Source organism: Limulus polyphemus, unplaced genomic scaffold, assembly GCF_000517525.1.
Source record: "Limulus polyphemus unplaced genomic scaffold, Limulus_polyphemus-2.1.2 Scaffold2, whole genome shotgun sequence".
Taxonomy (NCBI): domain Eukaryota; kingdom Metazoa; phylum Arthropoda; class Merostomata; order Xiphosura; family Limulidae; genus Limulus; species Limulus polyphemus.
In genome coordinates, this window is record NW_013665612.1 from 3,033,146 (window position 1) to 3,047,923 (window position 14,778).

The 14,778-nt window shown below is 30.1% G+C and overlaps 1 protein-coding gene across 1 annotated transcript in view; it reads left to right on the forward strand.

Annotated features, from left to right (window-relative positions):
- LOC106468014 (protein capicua homolog) overlaps positions 1 to 14,778 on the forward strand; it is an 80,583-nt gene that overhangs the window by 34,403 nt on the left and 31,402 nt on the right. Inside the window, 4 exon segments of the mRNA XM_022395947.1 lie at positions 6,004 to 6,162; positions 7,729 to 7,889; positions 11,553 to 11,738; positions 13,633 to 13,774. Of these exon segments, the coding sequence (XP_022251655.1) occupies positions 6,004 to 6,162; positions 7,729 to 7,889; positions 11,553 to 11,738; positions 13,633 to 13,774 (648 nt within the window).

The following is a 14,778-nucleotide window of genomic DNA, read 5'->3' on the forward strand; positions in this document are numbered from 1 at the left end:
GCATCGGGACGGGACATGAGGCATGAACCCTCAAATTGAAAACTTGGCCACGTTTAACAATGGGGCACGCCTTGTCTCATACAGGAGGTACTGTATTTATAGTAACAAAGTTGTACAGGAAGCAGTGGTATATCTGGCATAGATCCCGACCGGATTTCATTAAAATTGAATTGTTGTGGTGTAATTCCGTAGAATCTTTCTTTCTGCACTTATATTCTTAGTTTTCTTCCGCCAACGCGTGAACCAATTCAGCAGCTGAAACTTTTGTCACACGTACATATCCGGGTATTCAGAAAGGGGGGGGGGGAATAATACGAACTTTATTATAATCTACAAATCGACTGTTAAAAAATTAATTAATTAAGAAGTCTCCGGTCTTCATTTTCTTTTTATATGTTAATTGCGGATCCGACTTCATTTTAAATAGTACGAGAAAATATGTGACACTTGTCTTTAAGTACTATAGACAATTGTTTTTATCGACCATTTTCTGTTTTTTTCACTCGGGCTGCTTAAATGGCGTTCATTAACTAAGGTACCAATAATGCTTACTATATGGCAATAGATGTGGATAAAGAAGTTAAATTCCAGCAAGCTCATTCAATATATAGATGATTTTAAAAAAGAAAACGAACTTTTTTTTTTTGTTAGGAGCGTGATGAAGGATCGATAATATGAGGCTTGCATTATGACGTTCTCGTAAACATTGTCACGTGTAGCTTTTCTTCTTGATTGAAGATTTGATGACTGTAATGACGCATGTTGTGTTCTCTTACCAGAAAGAAAAATCAATTTAATGAAAAAGTATCTGTGCTGAGGGTATACACTCGTAAGAAAGGAACGCAGCGCGTGTAATACTTCAGACGTTTCCAGAGCAGCCAGTGTGTGCCTACAGAACAACAAAACGTATAAAGAAAGAAAAATAATGTGAATTGTGAATCAAAGAAATGACCAAAAGAAAACGAATTGAAGAAAACAGAAAAAAAAAAAGTGAACACTATAGGAGACGGTAACAGACAGGCGAAAACATGAGATAAAATCAATCGGAAAACGGTCTAGTAAGGACTGAGTCTGTAGTACTAGCAATAGTTAAATGCATAGGCGAATTTATCACGGAACATGTTCCCCCCCCCCCCGCACCTTTTCAAGGATAGGATATTTAAAAAAAAAAAAAAAACCTATTTCATATTGTAGCCACAGAAACTGTCCTCCATCCCAAACACACACACTTTAAAAACCAAAGTTACGCCATTGGTTACATAGCTAAGTTCAGCCGGAGCTAGTGTGATTGTTATTAGTTTAAACTGCTATATAGTATTGATGTCTGTGAAATGGACAGTTAGAAGATACTTTTCTTCCTGTGTAAAGTTAAAATTTGATTACGAGTCCTTAAATGTAAAAACTTGCGTGGGGGTTTCAAGCAACATGGGACAAATGTCCATATTATTCTATTTTCAATAAAACGACATGGTTTCCAGATAGTAAATCGATTGAGCTTAAAAGAAAAAAATTAACAATTTTGACCTTGAACTTCTTATCTTTTATTTTCCAGATAGTAAATCGATTGAGCTTAAAAGAAAAAAATTAACAATTTTGACCTTGAACTTCTTATCTTTTATTTTCCAGATAGTAAATCGATTGAGCTTAAAAGAAAAAAATTAACAATTTTGACCTTGAACTTCTTATCTGCCAAAGTTGTGTCAGTTGTATGCTTGAATTGTACATAAATAAATACAAAAACTACGCTTACCCATAACGGGGGAAAACGCCAGTTAGTTTAGTTTGATCTCGGTCTTAACTGACTTTTCCATAAATATAATCTTGTATATACACATTCACTCTTAATAGTGACATTTTCTTTTTAAATCTGAAATTTTTGTGCATTTACGTCTAACACGTGTAGTGCTCCAAAGTCTTTTACTCTGTTCACGAGCAACTTACACAATTCAACACGTAAAACAGGTAACGAACAAGGATATGATGATTAATTGAGGAGTTACAAAGATATTAAGCTAATGAATAGAAAAGTATACGAAGCTAACGACGTCGCGTATAAGTACCGTATAAGTACTGGTAAGATTTCACTATAAAACATCCTCGTTAGTTGGATTAATAAGAATTGGTACTCTGTTACACGTATAAGTACGTCTGTTCATTTTACATTCGCAAGTTTCAAGTATGTGCTTGTACTAATGTATTATACATCTTTAACGTTATTGCGATTTCAAATGTATCCTCAAATTATTACATGACTCTACTAATATATGCTTTCAAAATGTCTGTCAGATCAAAAATACTGACACAATATTCGTGTGTTCCTACAATAACAGATTCATTTTAATAAACCGTAAACTTAATTTATTGACAACATCTTTCTTTTCTTCCCATGTGAAGAGACTATACACCAGGGCCATATTTAGCAAAAATAACCTATTTTGTATCCTAGACAAACACCAGAAGTGTAAGGAATATGCTACGTTATATTTTTTCGGTTAAATTCCGCCTTGAGGTCTTGCAGTAAGGATTATTTATATGGCACATTTGAATGTGTGTGTGACTACATGTTCTAATATTCAACAGTTGACGTAGAAGGAATGTTAAGTGGAAGCCTGTGATTCAACTTAAAAATGTCTGTCAGGGTTTATCAGTTTGTACCTGTTGTCTTAATGTCATTTTCACTAACACGGTTGTACGAAACTTTTTCACATCTTCTGAGAAAAAGAACTGGAAGTTTTACCAAAGTAAACGAACGGTCTACTAATAACTAAATAAAAAAAATATATTGATTACATGTAAGAATGCATAATGAATTTTACGATGATTCTGTCTTCTTACACGTTAATGTGAAAAAAAAAGATAAAAAATAATAGTAGTTACATTTATAAGTTTTTGTTTTAGCGCCAAGCTGCGCAAGGGGTTTGTTGCAGTGTCAACCACAGGAATCGAACCCATAATTCTAGCTTTATAAACTCTGAGCTACCAAGAGACTCATCGTTAATGGTTGCCGGTTTTGTAAAGTTGGCATACGCTTACTAGCAGTGACTGGATAGAAAATACTTGTTAAAGAAACAGTTTTATTCTTAATTAACTTGTAATGCAACTTAGTATCCGAACTGAGGTTTTAATAATAGTAATAATACAAGTCCGTACTCACAGCACAATGTAATGAAACATACATATGCCAAAAATAATTCGCTTTTGATTGAAATATATCAAATTTTAAAATAAATATCGTGAGTGTAAATTAACACCTGTTTCTCCCAGGTAATGTAAATGAAACAGTGTGGTCTCAAGTTAATTTTGGATGACACAAGGTCAAATTGACTGTTTTTTTATTTCGACATTACATTGTTGGAGAGTTAAATAAAAAATGACGTCACAAGTGTTAGTATTATATTACAAGTAGCGAATAACTCAGAAATGTTTGATGTAATAGTATAAAGTTAAAGCTGACGCCATAGCTTGAATATGAACATCAAACATTTATTCTGTTGTGCTATAAATGAAGATAAACACAACTTGTTTATATCACACAAACGTAAGGTTTGAACCTGAACCTTTAAAACTTTCATGTACGTGAAGTGATTTATCTTTAGAAATATAGGTAAGTTTAAATATTATCGTAATACTATGCCCTTTAAAGACATTTAATGCATACTTTGACTAGAAAGCAGGCTTCAAATACAGATTATGGCGTGTACACGAGTCAGACTACTGAATTTGCATAGCACAATTCGGCAGTGAGCCCACGGGTTATACGAAAGTACGTGGGCGTGTCGTTAAGGCGTGTATATAGGAGTTCCTTGTCATAACGGGCGTTAACGGTGTAGGGAAGACTGATGGTAACCTTTAATTAATTTCAAATTTGGCTTTGACGGATAGTACACGTGATTCCATACATTGTCGTGCATAGCTAACTTTCATTGTTGTGGACTTAACTTTTATATTTTTATTTCATAATCACATTAGTTAATTAATTAATTAATAAAAAGAAACATTTAAGTAACTAAAGACTTGATTGAAAATTCAATTTGTAGGAATTTTTTTATTCAATTGGAAATGGACTACTCAGGATCATATACTGAATAACCTCAACGAAAAAGAAACTAAATTTTTTGTTTTGAAATGTAGTATGATTAAAAAATCGAATATCATTTGGTGGTGTAGAAAATAACTTTTTTCAGTCTTCATCTGTTGATTATATTCAGGAATCATTTAAGATCTTATTGTTTTCAGGTAAATATATTTTTACCCATTAAAGTAATTTTGTGCTTTAGTCAGTATTAATCGTTAATTTTTCATTGATCTTTTTAACATGGCGTTCCCGATGGCTCAGTGGTAAGACTGAGGGTTGTTGACGCTAAAATGACAGGTCCGAACCTGCAGTGGATACAGCACAAATAGCTTAGTAAGGATACTGAAACGGTAAAAACACGTGTGTTAAAAACTTAAAAAAAAAAGAAGTAGAAAACTCGTGTAGTTCTGACACAAAACTTTTAGGATTAAAATTTCCAGTCGTTTAAAAAAAAATAACATGAACATTTTATTTAAAAAATTCAAGTCTTTTATTTTTAATTTTTTAGGTGATCAACCCAAATCAGTTCGTGCACATGGTTGCCTGCGCATTACACTTAGTTATCGTGAAAGAAATTTGAGCTTCTAGTACTGTTCAGACCGCTTTTGGAGTACCTGCTGTGTTATAGCTATCAGGAAACGACTGGCGCGTGCTTATGACACCGTAACTTGCTGTATGTCGCCTAGCAACAGACTCAGCTCCAAACTTTGTAAAAGGTCACCTAGGAAATTGTGTTCACGTGACTTAAAGCAAGTTACAGTTGATTACAATGACTGTCGTTTTACTAGTAACGTATTTTTGGTGCACATTTAAACACACAATCCTCTGCCTGCATTGGCTAAACTGATTTTCGCATACAATTCTTTGTAAATTTTAGGTTTTCTATAGCGGCCGTGGTCACTATTCAGGGATGTCTGTAAAGCTAAAAAGAAAGTTATTAATGTTTTTTTTTCCGTTTTGAAAACTACCCTTAAAACCAATATTATAAGTAAATGTATAAACTACATTCTTCATATTGTAATATGTTTAATACAATAGGATTTTTTTTATATAGAAGCACATTTAATGTTTTCATATGTTTCTATTTTGGAAGTTAAAGACTACATTTCTGTATGTATATATAAGATATATAAGACATTTTTAATGCAGTTCAAACCTAGTACATTCATGAATACTAAATAGTAAATGTTTTATAAAAGAAATCATTGTATGCACATGAATATAATTATGAGTAAATCTTCTAACCAATGTGTTTAATGTTTGTTGCTTGATCTATTTGTATTACTATCATCCATGTTTTGAATACCTTTTTTTTGCCTTAATGGATTAATTTAAAGTAAAATTGTTGTAAGAATGTGGTTCAATCCTTAATGAAATTGAAAGGAAAAAAAAGGCTAAAAATCAGAAATGGAATTAAGCTTAGGAGCTCAACCTGAAACCTTTGTTTTGTATGAACTGCAATTTATTTTTAGAATAGAATGCTTTTGTTATCTTGAATTCAGTCCATAAGAAAGCTCCAAAGGATATGATGCCAGCAAAACAACAAAAATAAACCACCTAAACTCTCGAATGTGATTAACATCAATCTAGTATATATATACTGATTCATTTATATAGTGACATAAAAAAAGCATAAAAATATCCTAACTCTTAATTTAATTCAATGCCAAAACTAATTTCACTGAATGTTCAAACAAGCTGGTATTTTGTGTAAAAATATTAAACTTACAGCTACTTACTCAAACTACTATGATTACTTTAATCATTTAATTTAATCTATTTCCACAATAGGCCAATTGCTACCTATCAAACTCAACAGTCTGGCAATGGCAGTCAGTTTTAAACTAATGCCTAAACTTTGAAGCTACAGAGGAACAATTTGTAAAATATCTGCTCATTATGGTTGTTTTGTATTATTTATGTTGTAGATGACAGTGATGCTCAGCCAATTCCAATCTTTCCATGGCACTCTCTGGTTCCCTACCTCACTGCTCCACCATCACCTCCCAAGAGTGCCCCACCAGCAGTCTCATCAGCACCAGCTTTCCCTGCAATAACTCATTCAGACCCAACTGACAATAAATCAGGTAAACATTAGTTTGAGTAGTTTTGTACAAGTATGTAATAGCTGCATTATATATGAACATAATAAACATTCATTGTTGATGATGATGATAATTTTTGAGTCAAACACCTGTTATAATTTGTAAACTTGGATTTTCAGATGTTCAGTATATTTATATATATGTGATTTCTGTTTTAACATTGTGGGAAATATATAACATTTCAATATAGAAATTAAAATTCTTTGTTTAAACGCAAAAACAAAGTACTATTTATTAATTTTTGAAAATTCATTCTGATGTTAGAATATTATACTTCAGCTCTTGGTAACTTTGACACTAAAGAATTAACTCATTAGCTATTGCTGTTAACAACTCAAACAACTCTTTAACAACTCAAACTAACACATATCTTCCACCTCACAAGCAAAGTACATCATTGGGCCCAATATCAGTGTTGTGAAATAACTATTAGCTAGATACCAATTTTTGTTTGGCATTCATCTTTTTTTTTCTGAGTTCAGAATTGAATCTGACACCATTCATACATCAAGTGAGTGCTCCTACAAACTGAGCTAAAGGGGTTAACTCACTAGCAGTTGCTGCTAAGAAGCAGAGCTGTTTTATTCAGTAGGCACAAGGGGTAGTTGCCCAGGGGCCCATCACATGTTGCAAATATAATAATAAATGATAAAATTTGAAGTGTGTATGATAAAATAATAATAATAAACTAGTTGTTAATGGTATATATATATTCATTTTATCAAATTGTATTGTATTTTCTTAAAAGCAGGGGGAGGGGGCTCTAATTTATATTTCACTTAGGGCCCACCAGTGCCCTAATGCAGCACTGCTAATAAGGTATTTATTATAGACTCAAACTACTACAGGAGTATATGATAAATTTATCTGGAGTACAAGTAGCAATATTTATAAGTAAAACATTTGGTTTATAACTTGCTTGTAATTTCAATGCAGAGTCAATTCCTGAAAGACTTCTTCATTTTGATAGGTTAGAAGCTATTGCATTGCACCAACGTTCTTTTCTATTAATGTAAGAACTTGTGTCTAGTTTACTTTTTACCTGCCTTTCATAACATATTATGGAGTTGAATCTTATCTATAATGTTGTTACTAAGGGACATTTTTTAAATGAGCACTATTATTTTTCTTAGTTTTAAGCTTTTCCAGAAAAGCTCATTTGAAGGCAAAAATTTTCTAACAAATATATTTCTCAGCATTTGTGGTCAATATAAAGTATTTCCTTTTAAATGTTAACTTATGGAATAAATATGAGCTTAAACATTATTTTATGACTATTGTTTTCCACTCTTATGTGTCACTGTTAGAAGTTTGTTTCTTGGTAGATTTATACCTTTCTGTAAACATTGTTCTGAGAATTCACTAATCATAAATACATAGTTTTATTTGATTTTAGTTAAACACTAATTACCTTTTATAGAATGAATATTTAGGATTTAGAAAGAATGAAGATCTGCTTGTTTCTGGGTTACATTATTTTGATGGAAGATTATCATCTGTAAATTCTGGCTCTTACTGATACTCATTGGTTAAGTTAATGGTTTGCAGCTTCTGTTGAATCAAAACAAGAAGAGGATGAAGAGGAAGATGTATTTGTGTCTACTTCAGAATCTGACTCTTCAAGTCTACAAGTTCCTGTCACTGCTACCAAGCGGAGAACACAGTCACTCAGTTCTCTAACTACAGAAGAACCCAAAACTCCTAAAAAGGTTTGTAAAAGTTTAGCTTTATTATTACATTCACTTTGACATGAATATTCACAATAACTCCAAACTATTGATTATAGAATAGATTAGATATCTGTTCCAATGGTCAGTTACAGGCATTACTAGATATATAAGCTGGCCAGTATATTGTTGTAACATGTTTTATCTTTGGGCAGATTCTTTTGGAGTATTTTGTAAAAATTATGCCAAGTTCATACTATATAATGATGATGAATTCATTTATTTATTCAATAATCTTGACTACAGGCTATGTTCACTATTTTTATGCTAATCCTAAGTATAGGTACCATTAGTCTCAAAATTTCTGTTGAAATGCTATTTGTGCATCTAACTTACTTAGCTTTGTTCGATAAACAAAAGTAAGTTACTATGTAATGGAATAGCAGAATAGATGTAATAATTCTCACTACTAACACAAAAAACTTTTCTGATGCTAAACTACTGAACTGATTAGCTAAAAGAAACATTAATTTCAGTGGCCTGAATAACTTTACTCAATTAATATTTCTTCTATCATTATCTACTCGATCATTCACCTACTGAATACTTCACTGAACTAACTGCTCCTTCATTACTCATATTTATAACTAATGTAACAATTTTAATATTAGTCAAATTTTTTTGTTTATTATATCATCATCATGATCACCAACACCCTCTAGCAAACATATAAATTAAAACAATGGAAATATAGCTTATAACAATATCTAAATACGTCAGCAGTATTTGTTGTATGGACAAAGATATCTTTGTTTTATCTGTACACCCATGCTTATTTTTTCTTTTACTGTCCATTTTCTAAATTATCTTTTGTGTACATTTTCCAGAACTTTCTGTATTACAGTTTTGTCTGACATCATTGTACCTGAATACCACATTGCAACTGCTTTTGTTATTTCTTGTTCTTTAGCATGATTAAAGACTAAATAACATTAAAATATAAACATTTCTGTTAATGTTCTGGGTTAAGTTTCCATTTAATAGGGGCCTAAATTTTTCCATATTTTCCAAGACCAGTGGAGTGAATGTGTATGTGTGTGTAAATTTATACGTACATTGTATGTGAATAATGTGTCTTATAAACATTTTATAAAGTTTCATCATTTTCTTTTTCCTAATATAGTCCAGACTAAACTTTCTTGATCACAATCAGATGAAAAATCTTAATCTTAAAATAATAATAAAAAAATAAATAAATAAATAAATTTTTATTTGGCAGTTATTACATTCATATCTTTTAAACTTGGACTTAATTGCAGTTATTGTATTAATCCTTTTGTCAGTATCAACTAATCTTCTTATAAAGTGTGATGTGTAGTGAGACTTAGTGAGAATAGAACATTAAATTTTGATATTCTTATTAATTCTAACTGAATTTTGAACTTTAATCTTCTCTATTTAATTTTGATCAGAACACTTAAATGTGAAAATTAAAATTTTCTATTACTTTAGTATAGCCTTATTACTTGAACTTACTATCACTTTCTTAACAAAAAATAAATACATATATAACACCTCAACTGTATTAAAGTGTTATTTTTACATTTTTTGCTGTCATGAATAAAAAATATGATGCTTTTACATGTTCTTTTTAACATGATTCTAGGAATTTGGTTTTCAGATAAAAATCTACTAATAACCCCTGATTTTTTTTTATCCTTCTCCCAGTGAAAGTATTTAACCATATTGCATGAAACTTTGTACAAATGTGCTAAAATAGTGTCAAGTTTTAACTTTAGATACATACATAATTTGATTTAGTATTTCCATCACTTTTAGGTTATTTACTTCCCAAAATTTGTTTCAAAATGCTGGCTTGGAAAACAGATTAAAAATACTTCCCCTTGTTTTAGAATTTGAAATTTTCTATCAGTTCTATTTTCTATATGCAGTCAGTTTCAACTTGATTGGTATGTGTTAACATACTTTACTTTGCCAGTTGAAGTAGTCATCACTTCCAGCTATAAATCATAAAAAAAAAGAAACAAAAACCCACAAAAATTTATTGGTAACCTAGGACCTCACCTTTCAAAATGGCTTTACTGTTATTACTTTTGACAGACTAGGTATTGGTATTTTGCTAGCAATAGTATTTGTCACAATCAATTTATATCTAAATATTTTTTCTTGTTTAATTTATGTGTGTGTTTGAACATGATGAAATTAATAGTATTCAATAAATAAAGATTTGAGTCATCAGAATATTTTGCTGTTGCCTATCATTCATTCAGATATCCTTACATTTTCCTAAAAATACTGGTTTGCTTAATTTTTGCAGATTATTTGTCTCTTAGTTGATATTGGTTATTCCTTCAAACTTAACCCTTATCAAGTTTTGAAATTTTTAGACTTATTGAAGTTAGGCCTAGGTCAGTGTTACCAGACTTATATCGCTTGATGTATTTGTTTCTTGTTGTTTGGGGAGTAGTGCCTGCCTGTCAGAGAGTTTAATTAATGGCAATTCAAAATACTTCTGAAGTCTAAAAGTGTGTATGCTTTTGTTGTTATTTCATAAAAAATAACTGTCAATTTGGTGTGGATGGTGGGATTGCATTAATCATGTCTAACATCTTAAATATTATTGTTTTCAACTGTTTTGACTTTATGGAGATTTGGGTGATTTTAAATATTAAAAAAAATTATATTCAATCTATAACTTTTATTTTTGCTACATAATCACTTCTGAATAAACAATTTTGTAATGCATAATTAAAAACTTTTGGCTGGATAAGTGTATTTTATTTTATTTTTTGCTGCATAAAAATTGGGGGCCTGAATTAGAGTTGGGAAATTTAAACAATAACCTATAAGCAACAATTATCTCGATTAGTGTCTCATAAACTAATTTATTAATTGAAATTATGATTGAACTAATTGATTAATTGAAATTAATGTTTGTGTTATTCCAACAATTTATTAATCAAATGAAATAAATTAATGGGGCTGTCAATTAATCGATTAGCAAATACCACTAATCATCCTGATTTAGCCCTGATTGTAGGTAATATTTAAGAATTTTGAGTTGAAGAGAAACTTAATTTGAATGGTATAGATATATGGGTCATTAACTACAAAATCAACAAACAATGAACAATTCCTTATTAATCAAATTTTCTGTTTACTGGTGCAATTTTATTTGAAACAGGTATGTGTAATGGAAGTAAAAACTTGCTAACTATACTACTTTATTGAGTAATTTGTATTTCTTGTGGATATTTTATTTATAATAGAAGAATAACTAACATATTGTGTAATTCCAATATAGTCTTAAAAAGCTTTAATTTATATTTCAAATTGCATTTATAGTATTTTATCAGGGTTTACAGATTTACCTTGATACTTCTGCTTTATACTTTTGATCATTCTCTTGCATTTTTATGTCATAAAAATTAGCTAACTAGATTTGTGTACATGTAGCTGTGGTGATTTAATATTATTCTTATATTGTGTTGATAATTAGTTTATATGTTATGAACATTGATTGCACTTTCTCTTATAAAGAATTTAATGTGACAGTATTCTCAAGATTCAATGTTAAGTATTAATGAATTATTGTATAGTAAAACCCTCATTTCAGTTGTCTCTTTTTTATAAATTAAACAAATCAACACAAAAAGGTTGAAGTTTTTTGTTTTGTTTTTTTAGACTAAAGAGAAAGACCACATTCGTCGGCCAATGAATGCATTCATGATCTTTAGCAAACGACATCGAACAAGAGTACATCAGCTTCATCCTAATCAAGACAATAGGACAGTCAGTAAAATACTGGGGGAGTGGTGGTACTCATTAGGGCAAGAAGAAAAACAACAGTATCAAAACTTGGCTTTTGAAGTAAGTGTTTTAAAATGTGCCATTTGAATTTATATTACTTTTGTGGTTGATAAAAAAAAATGTACCAACTCAATTGATTTAAAATCGTTAATATTTAATAGGCTTACTAATTATATATTACAATGTATATTTATCTGTTACATGTAGCTAAATTATTTAATAATGGTTAGTTTTTTAACCTAGAATTTTTGAAAAAATTTACAATAAGTGTTTATTTAACTCATATTTCTCTTTTAACAATTTTCATATTGTTTGACATTTGGTAAAGCTATGGTGTAAACCTGACTTCTTCAATATAATCCTCATTGGCCGAAAGCACTTGGGTAGTAGGATTTGTATTGTCTGAAAATTTAGAATATTGAGTGGAGAGAGTTAAAAGACAAAAAAAAAATGCCGAACATAAAAGTACAGCAAACATTTCAAATAATGTTGTCATGATTAGATGTTTTTCCTCGACTGGAGATTAACTATCTTTTTTTTATCAACCTTTATATTCTCTTTTTTGCCTTTTTAGGTGATTTTCCTGATTAGTTTCCTTTGTCAGGATTAGGATTAGTGATACATTTGTAAATGCCAATTTGTTTATTTCTGTGCAAATAACAGTCAGCTGTTAGACAGAAAATATATTAAAATTATAAATTTGTACATTTTCAAAAAATAAAATCCTAATTTATAGGGCTTTGTAGTTTAAATTACTTTGTTTTTCTTTCTTATATTGTGACATTTACAACTTAAAGTACAAAATGTGTAGTATTTAAAATTTTGTCAGCACATTTGATATATAAATGTTACCTTTCAAGCAGAAACTTCAACCAATGAAAGGACAGTCTTAGGACAGATACATTAAGGTCACATGTTGTGTTTAATAACAATAAAAAAAAGGATGCATCAGAATATGCTTTGAATAATTTATTCTCATAACTTCTTACTCAGTTTCATTCTGTGCCAGGAGTAGTGAAGTATGCTTGTTTTTACATGTTGCATATTATATTGTCTGTCCATTATAGTAATTGTATGAAAAACTGAACTGTCATACTTATGTAAAGTTATCTGATTGGACATAAGCTTACTGTTACTTGGAATGAAATAAGACATTTTGTATTACTGAACAACAAACAAATTAAATTATTACAAAGTATTAATTATACTTTAAAAAATAGTATTTTCATAATATTGGTCAGATTGATTCCCCAGTTCTACAGCACATTGCTGTATTCAAAATTTGATGGTACCTTTTCCCTTTACCAAACAGATGAAAAAGCAAAGCTAAAATAAATGCAATGCGTTTACAACTTTTTTGCTACTTGATAGGTTTAACACACATAGAATTATTTTAGTAGGTAATATAATTATGCAGTCACTTGATATTGCTTTAATTACTTATTAAATGTTTCAAATAACATTATTGTATGTATAGGTCATTATTTTCATTGGTACCCTTCAGTTGCATTTTTAGGGTGTTTTTTGTGGGGGATAAGAGGCAAAGAGTTATTTGGGAGCATAAAAAGTTAACACTTTCATATTAAAGAACTTAAAAATCTTAAAAGACTATATCTTAGATGAGAGGGGAGTTTTCTGGAGGAGACAGTTGGAATTCAGCTCCACGTACCACCCAAGTGGACACATCCTTAATATATTACACATAGGTTATGTACCATTAATTTTTAATTTCATAGCCAGGTAAAAAAATGTTTTAACTGTTAATTACTTATTTAGGTAATTTACTCTGTTATATTGATTCAACAATATGGTAGTGCATCTTTATGTCCTATTGTTTAATTTAAAGTGAAAAGCTATACAATTAGATAATTAGAAAAGTGAAAGAATGAAATAATAATTTGTATTTGCACTTTCATTAAATCAGTACATGTACTATCTTTTCTGTTACTGATAGGTTAAAGAAGCTCATTTCAAAGCCCATCCTGAATGGAAGTGGTGCACTAAAGATAAGAAAAAATCTATCAGTTCAGTCTCAAAAGAAAGTCGGAAACGGCAAAATTCATCAGCTGAGGAAAAAGAGTCCTTGGAAATAACAGGTATAAATTTAATTTTCAAGTTATTTTATGAACTTTAAATTTATAGTGGTTGATTCTGCATTGCTACTTTCTTTTTTTTTCAAAATTTGGTTTGTTGTATCTGTTACTAAGGTAACGAACAATCCAAGAAGATGTAAATATAGGACTTATTATAAAAATAACAAATTATGTAAAATATTGCTTCTAACATGTATATGACAAACACTAGAGATAATGGTTGTTTCATCAAGTCCACCAATATTTAGTTGTAAATAATTTAACATATTAACTCGCTCAACACAGGCTCGGTCAATTTGACCGACCATGTGACCTCTTTGTACTTGATTATAGTATTTATAGATTTAATACATCTAACTTTCAATATAGTGTGTATATCTTCACAAAACTTGGCAGTTTTCAGTTCATATTATAAGTCTTTCAAGTACAAAAAATTACATTTTTTAGTGAAGTATTTTTAATAAATCAAGGATTTGACCATGATTATATTGAGTATTTGTTTTGAATAGTCCGTGTGCAAAGTAATTTTCATGTTCAAATTAAAAATACTTTTCCTTATCTCAAAAATCTCAAATTTCCTTTGTGTAAATCCCTAAAAACCTCCTAAATGCATTTCAAACGTTTTTTTTTTTCAGTAAAACTTTATGGTTTATCTTTTATTTTCTCTACCCTATCTCAACATGGGATCGGTCAATTCAACCAACCTTGTAACCACCAAAAAAGATTGAAATAAACCTAAATTACCATTTTTTTCTTTCTATAATGACTTCAAATCATAACTTGAAACTACATTCATTTATCCAAACAGTATACATCTATTTATAATTAAATTTTATTGTTTTATTGCTCTTTGAACTGTGTCTAACTATTATCCGTTCCATTATAAGTTGTAATTTACTCGGGGAACGTGCAGCTCATGTTACGCTATCAAATTACCTTACCCTCGAGCTGTTTGCGTGCGTGCCTTGTGAACCATTTTAGTATTATTATTATTAATTATTTTACCT